The following is a 14,549-nucleotide window of genomic DNA, read 5'->3' as shown; positions in this document are numbered from 1 at the left end:
GACGTTTATTAGCATAAATGTCATGTTAGGTTTCTTTTTTCATTTTAGTTCTATGTTATTAAGGTGAGATAGAGAAAAGTGGAAATAGCATTTTAGATCATTCTGAGTCATTCTCATCATAGAATTCAAAATCATAACATTCTGAACATGAATTCGAAATTCTGAACATCTCTACCATGTCTGTGGTTGGTTTGGGATTTAAAATTTCCCATTAGAATCTAATTTTCTTCTAATTGTTTTTAGTGTGATTTTTTACTAAGTTTTTTTTGTCTAATTTCTCTAAAATCTTGTAAAAATTTATTGAAATTACAAGTTTGGATAACTTCTGCACAATAAAAGTGCCCTAAAATTTTTCCAAGTTGCTGAATCTATATATATATAATAAAAAAACTAGCTTAAATAAAATAAATCAAAATTTCACCTCAAATTTTTCCACATAATTTTAATACAAAAATCTCTTAAAAATGACACTAAAAAAACTCCTAAATTCTAATACAACAAACTCTAAAAAAATCACAATTTTCTGCGCCAATAACACAATTCATTTCTCATTCAACATTATTCTCGATTTCGGCCGAGAAATTATTACGAGTTTGGGCTTCAAAGAGCTGGGCACTAAAACGTTGCTAATGTTCATAGATGCAGAAGTAGTGTTTAATCCATAAGGAGGAACAGTAGAGGATTCGTTAATCAGGTTTGTAAATCCAGACATAGGTCTTAATTTAGGGGGAGCATATGCCTTGGCAAGGGGCGACTGAAAGTCCCTGATGGTCTTACCAGTTTTCATGAGCAATGACTCCACAGTTAACTCGTCATGTATCTTTGATCCCCACTATCATCTCTGGAAAACAATGAACTCTTCTATCTCCCCTGAAATCAATAACTGGGCACTTGCTCAGCTGCTTCACAATATCTTGGTATTTCATCATCTACCACTCATGGTATTCAAGAATGAACACAAAGAAGTTATATAGAGAGGCAATAAACCATCGTTGAACTCATGGTAAACCTTTCCTGTGTACCCTCCAGTTGAGAACACCACTGCAGGCACCGAGTGCTGCACTCGGCACGAATTTTGTTGCTCACTCTCATGATCTCTCCGGCTCAGTAGTTTGAGAGTGACATCATCAATCGTGTTCATAACACTGCTCTCCCATTTGCGTGTATATCGCCTGATTTTCTCCTCTTCAGTAGTTTTATTCTCATGGGAATAAAGGAAAACAGAGGAAGATTGAGTGTGGGTTCGCACATCCCCGATCAAATAACATACGTCTGTCCTCAAGTGTGAACGATCGCAGCACAAAATTTCATTGCCATACCTTATAGTTGTATTAACTTTTTCTACACCTACACCTGAGAAAGCAGAAAAAAATAAATTAGTTTCATCATCATACTTACTTGCCTGTGTACTCATTTATTGCAGCGATTAGGTGGGTGTTTACCATCGATGAGAGAAGAACATCTCACACAGCAGTGTTGAGGGTTCGATCTTGACTGGAAGACCTCTTTCTGGAATTTCGATGGCTTCAGGTTTGGGAGAGCAATTCGAGTTTGCAAAGATACATCTCTGTAAACCATCTCCTCGCTGCGGCCATCTGCAACAAGAAATAGACATATTTCATTGACAACATATTACAAAACCTGACACAAACAAATCTTTCACCAAGAATGGAAAACATCTAGACATAAAACAAGGGCGAGGATGGCTTACACAGCTTGAATATGGGATCGACCCAACAAAGACAGCAAAAGCCTAAGAGATATGAAAGTAAAAGAAAAAACAGAAAGAATTTAAACTTGGACTTGGATTTATGTCCAACAATCCAGAGTATATTAATCCTCTGTTTCTGGGTGAATCACGAGTTGTCTGCCCTGTTCCCTTATCCTCTAGCCCTGGAACATTAGTTCGATTAGTCATTTGAACGGATGATTCTGGTTTTTTTGGTGATTTGAAAGTCCCAAATCTGATGAGAAGGATGATGAAGAATGAGTTTAGTTTGGATGAGCAGAAACAGAAGCAGAGACTGTCTAGGATGAAGAAAGCAGAGTGGAATGAAAAGATCATTCTGAGCCATACTCATCATGTCTTCCTCTTTCCTTCTTACCTGCTTAGCAATGTGGCCTCATGATATTTATCCCTATCCTATACCATACCGTAGAGATGACATACTGTATGACAGTGGTATATATTAGTTTGCTTGTCTGTACTTTTGTGTTTTAAATCAGCATAGATTTATTTTAAATACTGATTTAACATAATATTAGAAAGGTTTAATTTCTTCATTGTAAATTTTTTTATTAATTGACATTATTTAAATATTTTGTATAGTTTATTTTTTTTCTGATATAACAAAATTTCAATTTTGATGAGGGCTTAACAGTGTTACACATCATACTGAACTATAGAATAAATCTCTCAAAATTTTCGGTATAAAAAAACATTAATATTTATATGAAAATAATATATAATTTAAAAAAAATCATAATTTTTTTTCATAAATTAAATCTTTTATTCACAAGTTCATAATATGCTTTTTATGAACAATAATTTATAATTTAATGAAAAAACTTAAAAACATTTTTTTTTTCAGTAATTGATATCCATATTAAAAACCTAATCCATTAAACATAAATTCATGTCTATACATATTTCTAAGTTTATTTATTACTTATTTTTACATTTATGTAAATTTATATGAATAATTATTATATAAAAACTAACTAATAGAAAATAATAATCATCTTCATTAGAAGTTTATTTATTACGTATTTTTATATTTATGTAAATTTATATGAATAATTATTATATAAAAGTTTATTTATTACGTATTTTTATATTTATGTAAATTTATATGAATAATTATTATATAAAAACTAACTAATAGAAAATAATAATCATCTTCATTAGATTTAAGATTACTTTAGATTTAAGTGTCTTTATATTGATTATATATTATTTCTCTATAAGTAATGAGATATAAAATTATTTTAAATTTAGCAGATTTTATTAATTAATTTGTTATACAATGTTTATATTTTAAATTTAATTTATAATTTAAAAAATTATATATAATAATTTTATTTTTATCAGAAAATTATAAATTTTATTAAAATGAATATCACCATCCACATAAACAAATCTCATGAAATTTTGTTAGCAAATTCTATATATAAGAATGTAATTTGAATATTTCAGATTGGTTATTGCACTCACTTAAATGGCCAAATTTAATAGAACACTTAAAATTGTAATTCCAACTTTATATATGGATATGTTAATATAGCTCTCATTAATTTATATATGTAATTGACTTGACTATCGTTATCTTTTTTATCGAAAATGTCAGATAAGTTAATACACTATTTGAAATGGCCCAACATAATGCATTATTTTTTTTAGATGTATTAGGAAATGGTGAATTATAGATGAGGCATTTATATTGGCGATTTAAGATTTTAACTTTGAGTTTATGATGTTAATTCATTAAATATTTGGTCAGTAATTTGATGGATATAAATATGATTAAAGAGTTTAGATTTCTGTGATCCATATTTGATTGTGAGAATAATTTCGGCAAAATCACATAGAGAATCATTTGTCTACTAGTGTGGAGAATCATTTGTCTACGTGTTTCGAACCAACTAGTGTGGTTCACCGTGAGGACAAGTTGAGGAACAAATTTGAGCGATCAGTTAAATAGGGTGTGGTTCATCGTGAGGACAAGTTGAGAATCATTTATCTACGTGTTTCAAACCAACTAGTGTGGTTCATCGTGAGGATAAGTTGAGGAACGTGGTTCATCGTGAGGACAAGTTGAGAATCATTTATCTACGTGTTTCAAACCAACTAGTGTGGTTCATCGTGAGGACAAGTTGAGGAACAAATCTGAGCGATCAATTAAATAGGGTGTGGTTCATTGTGAGGACAAGTTGAGGAACAACTCTGAGTGATCAGTTAAATAGGGAATGTAGGTTCTTCAATGACTATATTTGACCAGTTGAGGAACAAATGTAGGTTCTTCAATGACTATATTTGACCAGTTGAGGAACAAATCTGAGCGATCAGTTAAATAGGGAATGGAGGTTCTTCAATGACTATATTTAACCAGGCAACGGTTCAAAAAACTCTGAACGACTAGATTAGACCAAGGCTTAGGTGGTAACGGTGAAGGTTTGTTAAATAAATTATTCAAATAATATTATATTTTCTAATCTTATGGTAAATCCTATTTAAAGATACCATAGTTTAATTTTATAATATTATTCCAATTATTAACTTCTCAAATAAATATTATTAATCTAATAATAGACTAGGGTAGTATTTATTTTTTAATTTTTTAAATTTTTTTAGTCTTCAAAGTAATATTTTTTTATTTTTTTATTTTTTTTATTTTTTTATTTTTTTCTGCGTAAATACTAATTCTATTAAAAAAGAGAAAAATATGTACATGGAGGTCGAGACCTCAGAGGGGGCAGAGGTCAGCCCTCAGCCAGAGATTCTGAGACATACATATCCTACTATCTGCCATTTCCAGATTACAGAATTCAAAAACTTGATTTGTTAGACAGTGACCCGCTAAAAAATAATTATGTTCTGAGTCTAACATGTCATAGCTATTGCCGGCAAAGGCTTTACTGAGACGCATGTTGTCATGCCCGTCATGAACAAAAAGAGGCAAAACAGAACTCATCAAACCCAGAGTTGTTGCTGCAAACTAAGAACAGGTTGGCTAGCGCCAAAAACTTAAACAAGAACTGAAACCATACCCATAACCAGAGACCCAGAAACAAAGACACATAGCAAAAATCAAACAGAGCGAAGGCGAGAATGCCACCCGTCGGTGATGAACCAGCCTCAATCTGCATGTTGCGGAGAGTCGGGCATGTCCTTGTCCACCTGGCTAGACGAAGCAACCCAGGTGACGAAACCATTGTCTTCAATTCCTTCGATGCCACCTTCTGGAGGAGTTACCAGGTTGAGGATGCTGCCTGCACGATGAGTCGGTCCACAAGCAAGGATCTCGTGCTGTGTTGAATCAGCCGGATGCGGAGGCGCTTCAGGAACAGGGGTATCGTCCTGCATATTGTCTGCATTAAACACAACCCCAGCCATCTCCCCCTGAAGGACGCTGTCTTCCTGAGATTGAGAGGTGGTGGTGTGGGCTGAGCTGTTGGGATTGTCCTCTTCCTCAACAATAATAACCGTGATACTAGCAGAAAAAATTGGCATGTTGAGCCTGCTATGGAAGGTGAACTGGGTAGTTTGAAAGGAATTGTGGGGGAGAGGCCCAGCATGGCCAGAGGGCGGTGAGGATGGGGAGGCCGAAGCAATGGGGATGACATTCTGAGGAGCAGACCGAGAGGCTCTGCCTCTGTTACCGGTGTTACCTCCTCGGCGAGAGACTCCTCGATGGCGAGGCATTCTCAAAATGACAGACCAGCTGAGAAAGGGAAGATGGCAGAGCTGACGGGAGAGGGACTGAGCACAGAGGAACCCAGCGATACCAAATAACCAGGCGTGCTTCCAGACAATCTGAGCGAGGCAGGGGTGCGGGAAGAACAACGGGAGGAGGTGAAAAGAACCAGGAGCGATGGCGTGAACCAAATACCGAGCCATACATAAAACCTTGAGCATGAACTCTCGAACCAGGCGCACATTAATGCCAATCTGTGCGACCAACATTCCGTCCAGCAGCCGAATAAATGTGCATGCCATGGAGATCTACAGCCTTCGTCCGCCAGCCAGGTGCAGGGCCAGCTGCCTGCCTTGAGCGAGCCCTCATAAATGCAGCATATTAACACCCGCATCCAGGTGTGTGTCATCCTCCTGAAGCATATCATTCTTCACAATATTCTGGAACTCAGAGAGTTGATCCTCAGAGGCTATGCTGGAGATTGAGCCTACAAAGAGATCTGCCCCAATTTCCACTCCTATATTAGCAAGAAAATCAGCAAGCTTATTTCCTTCCCACTTAGTGTGCCTGAAGGAAATTGCTTGATGTTGAGAAAGCCATCTGTCTATTAGCTCGAGCCTTTGAGCCATCCTCCAACTGTTACTGACCTTATGTATGGGGGATCCCTGCATTAGTTTTGTGACCATCTTTATGATGATTTGCGAGTCCCCTTCTATGATAAGTGGAAAAAAACTTTTGTCCTGAGCCAGGGTGAGACCTCGCCATAATCCTTCCAATTCCGCTGAGTTGTTGGAGTCCCAACCTTTTGAGCCAAGAAATATGAGTTGAGGAGTGCCATAATGATCCCTGAAGACCCCCCCATAACCTGCTTTTCCTGGATTACCCTTTGAAGCTCCATCGAAGTTGAGCTGGAACATGTTGCTGGGTGGTGGAGTCCACTTTTCGGACTTTTGTTTCTTCTTAGCAGGATTGTTTTTAAGGGTAGGCTGTTGATTTAAATGTATCTTCCAATTGTCCCATACTGATTGTTCCTACGGCAATGAAGGAAAATCTTCTGGGGACCAGTCTTTAATGGATAATGACTCCTTAATGTTCTGATGTAATTTGGTCCATATCTGCTCTATAGACATAGATTGATCCTTAAAAACTCTTATGTTCTTCTCTTTCTAGATATTCCACATCAGTAGACCAAGAATAAGTTGTCATAGTGTGTTGAGGAGTTTGCTTTGATATGGCTCGTGACTCCAATTGCGAATAGTAGCTCTGATATCCCCTTGCACTTTGCCTTCTTTTTGGCATCGGAAGGCAACCTTTTCCCACAGCTTCCGTCCTATTTGACAGGTATGCATTAGATGTATAGCTGATTCCTCTTCTTGCTTACAGTTGAGACATATAGATGGGCCCGAGAAGCTTCTTTTTCTAAGATTATCCCATGTGAGAATTTTATTGTGACATAGGAGCCATAAAAAAGTAGACACCTTCGGCCAGTTTGAGGAATGCCAGATTTTATCCCATAAAGTGTCTTTGATTATCCGTTCTTTGACTATTATCTTATATGCTTCCCTTGTGGTGAAAGTCCCTCTCTCTTCATATCCCCATCTTAGTATGTCCGATCCTTCTGAGATAAGGATTTGTCGTTTTTGTAATTCTAAGGAAAGAGATAGCTGAGTTTGCTCAGAGCCGTGCATTATGATTTGATTGGCATCCATCCATTGTCTATATCCCTGTGTGGAAGAGGGGTCCCAGAACTGACTAACCGTTGCTAACTGATTTATATCTTGCTCTGGTAAGGGAAGGTTAGAGAGTGTATCCTTTATCTTTGGGAGCTGCTGCCAGGAGTCTTCCCAAAATCTTGCTGTGTTGCCGCTCTTGACTTCCCAGAAGCTATGCTTTTGTATTAGATCTCTATGTTGAATGGCCGAATTCCAAATTACAGACCCCGTGCTTACTTCTGTCATCCGAATTCTTTCTTCAATAGGGCTATTATTCGCATATTTTGCTGTCCAAAGGGAGGCCCAGGGGGTGTTAGGATTTGCAAGCCACCTCCACCATATTTTGGCTCCCATTGCCTTATTACTGTGCCCTGGATCTCTTAGCCCAATGCCCCCAGCCTTCTTCGGAAGACATACATTGTCCCATTTAACCAGAGCCCACTTTTGATTAGGGCCTGAGCTGCCCCATAAGAAGTTGCACTGGAGATTCTTTATTTCCTTGAGAACCCATTTAGGAGCTGCAAGAATAGAGAAGAGATACAGGGGCATGGAATGGAGAACCACCTTAATGAGAACAAGTCTGCTGGCCATATTAAGAGCTCTATGAGTCCAGAGGAAAAGCCGAGCCTCTAGCTTTTCTAATAGGTTTTTCCAAGAGGAGTGCTTGAGGGCCGAGGCTATTAAGGGAGCTCCTAGGTATTTGGAGGGAAGGGAAGCAATGGTAAAACCAAGAATATGGGCAATGGCTTTTTGAGTGGGAGCAGGGGTGTTAAAGAAAAAGATTTGAGATTTGACACGATTGATAAGGGCTCCGGAAGCATCAGAGAAGTTCGATAGGAGGGTTTTGAGAAGGCGAGCTTCTTGGACCGAGGGATGACCAAAAAGCATGTTATCGTCCACAAATTGCTGGTGGGAGTAGGCAGGAGAATTGTTGAAGGATAGGCCTTTGAGACGCTGGGAAAGCAGGGCGGAATTTAGACTCCTACCTAGTCCTTCTGCCATAATAACAAAAAGAAAAGGTGAAAGGGGATCTCCCTGCCTGATACCCCTGGAAGGACGAAACGTAGCCGAAGGGATACCATTGATAAGCATAGAAAAGAATGATGAAGACAAAAGATTAATAATCCATCTGACCCAGGACGGGGCAAAGCCAAAGGCAGTAAGAATTTTTTGAATGTAAACCCAGCTGATACTATCAAAAGCTTTGGACAAATCGATTTTAAGCAACATACCTGGTTTTTTGGTTTGCTTCAAAGAGTGGATTATTTCATGAGTTAAAATGATCCCGTCCGTTATCTGCCGGCCTTCTACATAACCAGATTGCTCGGGCGAGATTATGAGAGGGAGCAACGGTTTCAATCTAGTAGCTATCTGAGAAAATTTTATAGATGATGTTGCATAGGGCAATCGGTCTGTACTTGTCTGGAGTATTGGATTCTTCTGCCTTGGGAATTAAAGCGATGAAGGTGGCATTCAGCCCTGGGTACATCCAACGTAAGGTGCGAGATTCCTCCACAACTTGCCAGACCTCCACTTTGATAAGATCCCAAAAGTTATGAAAAAAGTTTGATGTGAATCCATCCGGACCCGGCACTTTCCCTGCTTTCAACTGATGAACAACATCTTCGACTTCCTGCATATTTGTGGGCTTGAGGAGGAGACGATTATGCTCCTCTATAATTAATTTTGGAATGTTCCTTAGAATCTTGTTTATAGCAGGCATTCTATCTATGCTGGGTTCTTGGTGAGCTTTCTTAAAGTATCTGAGAAACTCCTCTTCAATGCCTTCATGCATCTCAATTCTGTCTCCCTGCTCATTTTTGATATGGGAAATGTAATTATTCATTCTGCGCTGCACTGTAGTTTTATGAAAAAAATTTGTATTCTTTTCCCCATCCTTGAGCCATCTGATCCTCGATTTCTGCCTCCAAAGGGTTTCCTCCTGTTGAGCTCTATCTAGAATTTGGGATTCGATATCTTGTTCCTTCTTTACGAGTTCCTCGGAGCATCCTTCGGTGATGATCCTTTGCTGGACAATCTTCATTTCTTGATTGAGAGCAGCCTGTGCTTTGAAAATATTGCCAAAAGTGGTGTTATTCCAGTGTTTGATTTCTCCTTTGAGGTGCTTTAGTTTCTGCTGGAATATAGACATCTTGGTACCACTAGTGGGATTGAACTTGAGCCAAGTTGATCTAACAAATTCATAGAAATCCGGATGAGTTAACCAGAATGCCTCAAACCGGAAGGGACGCCTAATACTGTTACCTGGCCGGTTCCATTGGAGAGCTATGGGCCAGTGATCTGAACCTGATACTGGAAGGATGGAGGCAATGAATTCCCCTCCCAGGTGAGTTGCATTGTCTGATATTAGAAATCTATCGAGATGCGAAGCTATCTGTTGCAATCCCTCTCTTTTATTGTTCCAAGTGAACATGCCGTTGTTTGAAGGAAGATCTACCAGCCAGTTGTTTTGAATAAAGTCTTTCAGTAGGTTCCCATCTTTGTTCGTTCTGCTTCTGCCTCCCTGCTTTTCCTCCATTCTTGCTATCATGTTAAAATCTCCTCCAGATATCCAAAGCGGGTATAGCCTACTTGAGTTAAGCTCCGACAGAGTATCCAGAATTTCAGCTTTGTGTATGGTTTCCTGAGGGAAATATACATTAGTTATATGACCATGAGTGTTGGTACCAATTATATGAAATATTGCCTGAATGAAGTTCTTGTTTGCATGTATATTATTGAGTTGAATTACTCGTGCATCCCAGAGAATTGCCAGTCCTCCAGATGCCCCTTGAGCATCAACAACTGTTACTAGCCCTCCTGGCCAGGCTTTCACTGTTATTTTTTCCAAAACTGTCGAATTGCATTTAGTTTCTTGCAAAAAGAGTATATTTGGTTTTTCCTGCATAAGCATATTTTTTAATAGTCTGCCTTTCCTAGGGCCGTTGAGCCCCCTTATATTCCATGATATCAGCTTCATTGAGAAGGATTGGGATTGATATTAAAGTACTTGGTCAGCTTGGCGTACCTACCTGACTCAACTAGCACTTCGCCTATCTTGATGGTTCTTTCGAGGGTTGTTTTTCTTCCTCGCTTCTTGCTGTCCTTGGTGATGAACTTGCCATCCCATTGACTTCCGATCTGGACTCCTAGAGAGTATTTCTTTTGTGCACGATTGAGGACCTCCACCAGGTTATCCACTTGCCGGTCTGGTATTTTGTCAAAGTTCCCTGTCTTGCATGCTTGCTCAAGTCCTAGGATATCCAGTTCACCAATGTCAATATTCTCAGGGTCTTCTTCCATGATCTGGGGTTCTTGAGAGGCTTCCTCTCTTTCCTTCGGCGTCTTGGAGCTTGGTTCAGGATTATCAACTTCCATTCCTTGAAAATGCCAGGCTTGGGTTTTGGTTTGGGATTGAAGGGTTGATTTATTGAATAGGATATCCCCTGGTTGCTGTGAAGTTCTCTCCGACTGCTCTTTGTTGGATTCTTTGTCATTTTGAGGTCCATTATCAGGATCTTGCATATCATTACTGGCCAGGGCCTCAAAGCTGTTACTCGTTGAGGGTTTTGACATGTTAACTGGATTGGTCTTGGGATTGTCTGTCGATTTTTTGTTCCCTCTTCTGTGGTTTATCACTTTGGTAAAACCGTCAGACGTCTGGTTATCTGAGCTCAATTGAGGAGGGGGTTTCCTGTTCAGAGGACAATCTCTGTAGATATGTCTTAGATCATGGCATTTCCTGCATCTAAATGGTACGTGCTCATAGTCTATTAATTGAATCCATTCAACATCTTCATGGAAGAGACTTACCGTGTCTGGCAGGGCTTGCTTGAGGTCCATATAAACGCAGATCCGGGCATAAGACATGTATCTGCATAATTTTGTTTCCTCGGCCACCTTGACGAATTCGCCCAGAGCATTTCCAATCTCCTGGAGGGAGTTTTCTTCCCAATATTCCCAAGGAAGCGAGTACAGCCTTATCCAAACGGGAGCATAACTAAGGTCTTCCTTGTCTGGATTGAATCGTTCAACCCACCCTTTGAGATATAGTCCTGCAGAATTGAAAAAATAAGGACCCCCATCCAGAATCCTATTGCGATCTTCCAAGCAGTTAAAAACGGCAGTGAAAAACCCCTTTGGACCTAAATGCAGAGTGATGTGTCCCTTTGGGTTCCATTTGGTGCTTATCCAGCTCCTTAACGCTCTCTCAGTTGGCCATATTCCAATAAACTTGCCAATCAGCGCATGATCTCTCATAAATTGTATTCTGGCATTGATTCGGTGACTGGGAAATTCCACTTTTGGCCTGTGAGTTGCCACCGGTCTGCATGTGGAGGAACTTGCTTTGTTTTTGTCTTTCTGACCTTGTTCATTGTCCTGTTGCTTGCTGCTTTCCGTATTGCCCTCATTCTGTCTGTTTTCTTTGTCAAAGTCTTCTGTCTGCTGCTTTTGGCTGTCCTTTTTTGGGGGAGGCGCATCGCCCTCCCCCTGAGGGGGCTACATTCTTCTTCGCGCTTATGGCAGGATCACGAGAACCACCAATCTGCCCTGATTCCTTCAGTACTGAGCTTTGCCTGTCAAGCCTGTCGTAGTAGGGGCTGCAGAAACCCTAGGACGGGTAATAGAAACCCTAGTTCACCTCCGCTCCAAAACGAGTCTTCAAAGTAATATTATCCATAGTAATGTTATTATATTAACTTCAAATTTATATTAAATTAATATTATTAATTGAAATATTATTATATTAACTTCAAATTAATATTATCAATAGTAATATTCTTATATTAACTTAAAATTAATATTATTAATAATATTAGCCTAGGGTAAATTTACTAATAATGTGGGTAATTTAAAGAGATTCGACTCATATCATTATTACTTTAATTCTCTGGTAAAATTTCACTATTATTAAATAATAGTAATATTATACTTAACACTAGTAATACTGGTCTAATGTTATTAAAATAATGATATTATTATTACTAAACTGTTATTACCATATGAAAACAGAAGACAACTAAACAAACAGAGAAGGAAAAGGCAAGGAAAAACGAAGAAGAGGCTAAGACAAAAGGGCCGGGATCCAACAACTACTAATCTTCCAGCCATCATCCCTGTTGAGATTAATAGGTCTTTTCTCAATCTCAAGGGCTTCCCTAAATTTATGATGGTGAAACTGCGCAACTCTCGCAATATTTTGAGCCTCTTCAATACAGACATGATGTTTAGTTTTCTGGGCATGCTCTGCAAGGGATGAGGAAGTCTGTTGAGTGCTCACTAATCCTCTTATTAATAGAATGACCAGTTTCACCAATGTATGGGGCCCCACAGGAATAGGGAATGACATAGACACATTTCATGTCTTTAGGGTCGACAGGATCTTTAACAGATCGCAGGGAGCTACAAATGGTGTTAAGAGGTCTAAAGGTCGAGGGAATATTGTGCCTCTTAACAATCCTAGCAATCCTACAGTGGTTCCTTGGATGTAGAGGAGGTGTACCCTAGGAACTTGTATTTAAGATCTTTATGGACAGAAGGCTCCTTCCAGGCCTTGAGGAAGGCTTTCTGACCCAGGTGTCTACTGTAACCATTCTCTATGCGATTTTGCCGAAATTATTCTCACAATAAGATATAGATATGATTAAATAATTTTCGTTTGATGAATATAGATGTGGTTAAATAAACCACTACAGTGTAATTGTCAAATATTCAGCAAATCAGCCATGAAAATAAAAATATCCCAATTTTAATAAACTCGAATTTTGATTTTAGTAATCCCGTATATTAATCGGCAATATTTATTGGTTAGCAATCTGTGAGACGCCCACCCATGGACTACATTAAAATCAATATTATCATCAACGCATGTGTATCTCACAATTTTTTTTTTAATTTTTTTTTTTACAAAATTTATATATAGAAATGATATTTACATATTTATTGAAAATTTCAAAAAGAAATAATGCACACATTGAATAAATAGTTATTTTATTTTGAAATTTCACTTTTAAAATAAAGTCTATATATTTTATTATTTAAATTGAATATATAAAGATCTTATTTAAATTATATATATTAAAAATGAAAATAATTTTTATTTTCATTTTGAATATAAATAATATTTTAAATGTAATACTTAGTTTTAAAATTAATTTCTAAAAACACAAAATTGATGATCCCATGAAGTGTTAAATTCTTCCTATTTATATGGAAGGGTACAAGTTAGGTTATAGTAGTAATAATCAGAATCCATCATTGTTTCATACTTTTTTTATTCCTCTAATAAAAATGATAAATTAGTTAAATTTATAGTTTAGTAATTTATTTCTAATTAAAGTTAATCACTTTAATTTACAAATATTTAATTATTCTATAAAATATATTATTCAATTTTTAAATTTATTATGGACTAATTTATTTAATGTAAAAATAGTGTAACCATGAAAATTAAATAGCGGGAAAAGTTAGATAAATATCATTCCATGAAAAACGTCGAAATAGTTAACTTATTATACATTTCACATTGCACAAAGTAAAAGAAATCATAAAACATAAGCATATTATGAATTTATTTTAAATTTTTACTATTATTATTAATTACACATATTATTAATATATGAATTAAATATATATATTTTTTAGAAAACATGCAACAATATTATTAACCAAAGAGATTCGCTTCACTTTATCTTGATATGACAACCCCTAAAGTGTAAAGAATGAGGTCACATGTTCAATTTGTCACAATTATTTGGAATCTAAATAAATCAAATTTCAAAAATAAATATTTATCATAACATTAGATTTATCAATCAAAAAATGTATATTTAATTTCAAATACAATTCCTTAAAAATATATAAATAATATGTAAATTCTTAAAATTTATCTAAATTAATTTGTTTTATATCTTATGTTTTCACATTGATATAATATAATATTTAATAATAATATATTTATTTAAAAAATATTATGTTAACATTAATATGATATATTTTAATTAAAATTAAATTATTTTTTTTCTCTTTTATAAGTTTAATGAGACTATATCTTTATTATGTTTAATATATCATTCTAATTAGAACAAAAAAATTAGACAAATAATTTTATATAAAAAATGCTTTAACAAAATAACTAATCACCATCATCTATCCAAAATTTTATACAGAAAACAAATTATTTATAATTTTATTATAATTTATCAATTAATACCAAAATTTTAAAATCACACAAATATTTCCAAATCCATTATTAAAAATAACTTTGTTATTTAATAAGAACGAATACACAACATGCACATTTAGATACCATTTTTGATAACCTTTATTAAAAAAAATACAGGTTATCGATATTTATGTTAGTGCTAGAATCCATTGCGAACATATTTCTAATTATTATTATATTATATGTAGAATTTAGATT

The 14,549-nt window shown here is 36.4% G+C and overlaps 1 protein-coding gene and 1 pseudogene across 1 annotated transcript; both read right to left on the bottom strand.

Annotated features, from left to right (window-relative positions):
* Positions 1–97: 97 nt before the first annotated feature.
* On the bottom strand, positions 98–1,918 carry LOC149149008 (xylan glycosyltransferase MUCI21-like; annotated as a pseudogene).
* A 6,568-nt stretch (positions 1,919–8,486) lies between these two features.
* Positions 8,487–11,807, bottom strand: LOC149149007 (uncharacterized). The gene is made up of 3 exons (XM_089442353.1): positions 11,769–11,807; positions 10,159–11,626; positions 8,487–9,979 (listed from the first exon to the last, which is right to left on the bottom strand). Exons 1-3 carry the CDS (start codon positions 11,805–11,807, stop codon positions 8,487–8,489), a joined length of 3,000 nt encoding a protein of 999 aa, XP_089298479.1.
* Between the last annotated feature and the right edge of the window lie 2,742 nt (positions 11,808–14,549).

Source organism: Pinus tabuliformis, chromosome 9 (genome assembly GCF_031772625.1).
Source record: "Pinus tabuliformis cultivar Carrire ecotype Pingquan chromosome 9, CPIR1, whole genome shotgun sequence".
Classification (NCBI taxonomy): Eukaryota; Viridiplantae; Streptophyta; class Pinopsida; order Pinales; family Pinaceae; genus Pinus; species Pinus tabuliformis.
This window is presented reverse-complemented; position numbering and strand designations above follow the sequence as displayed.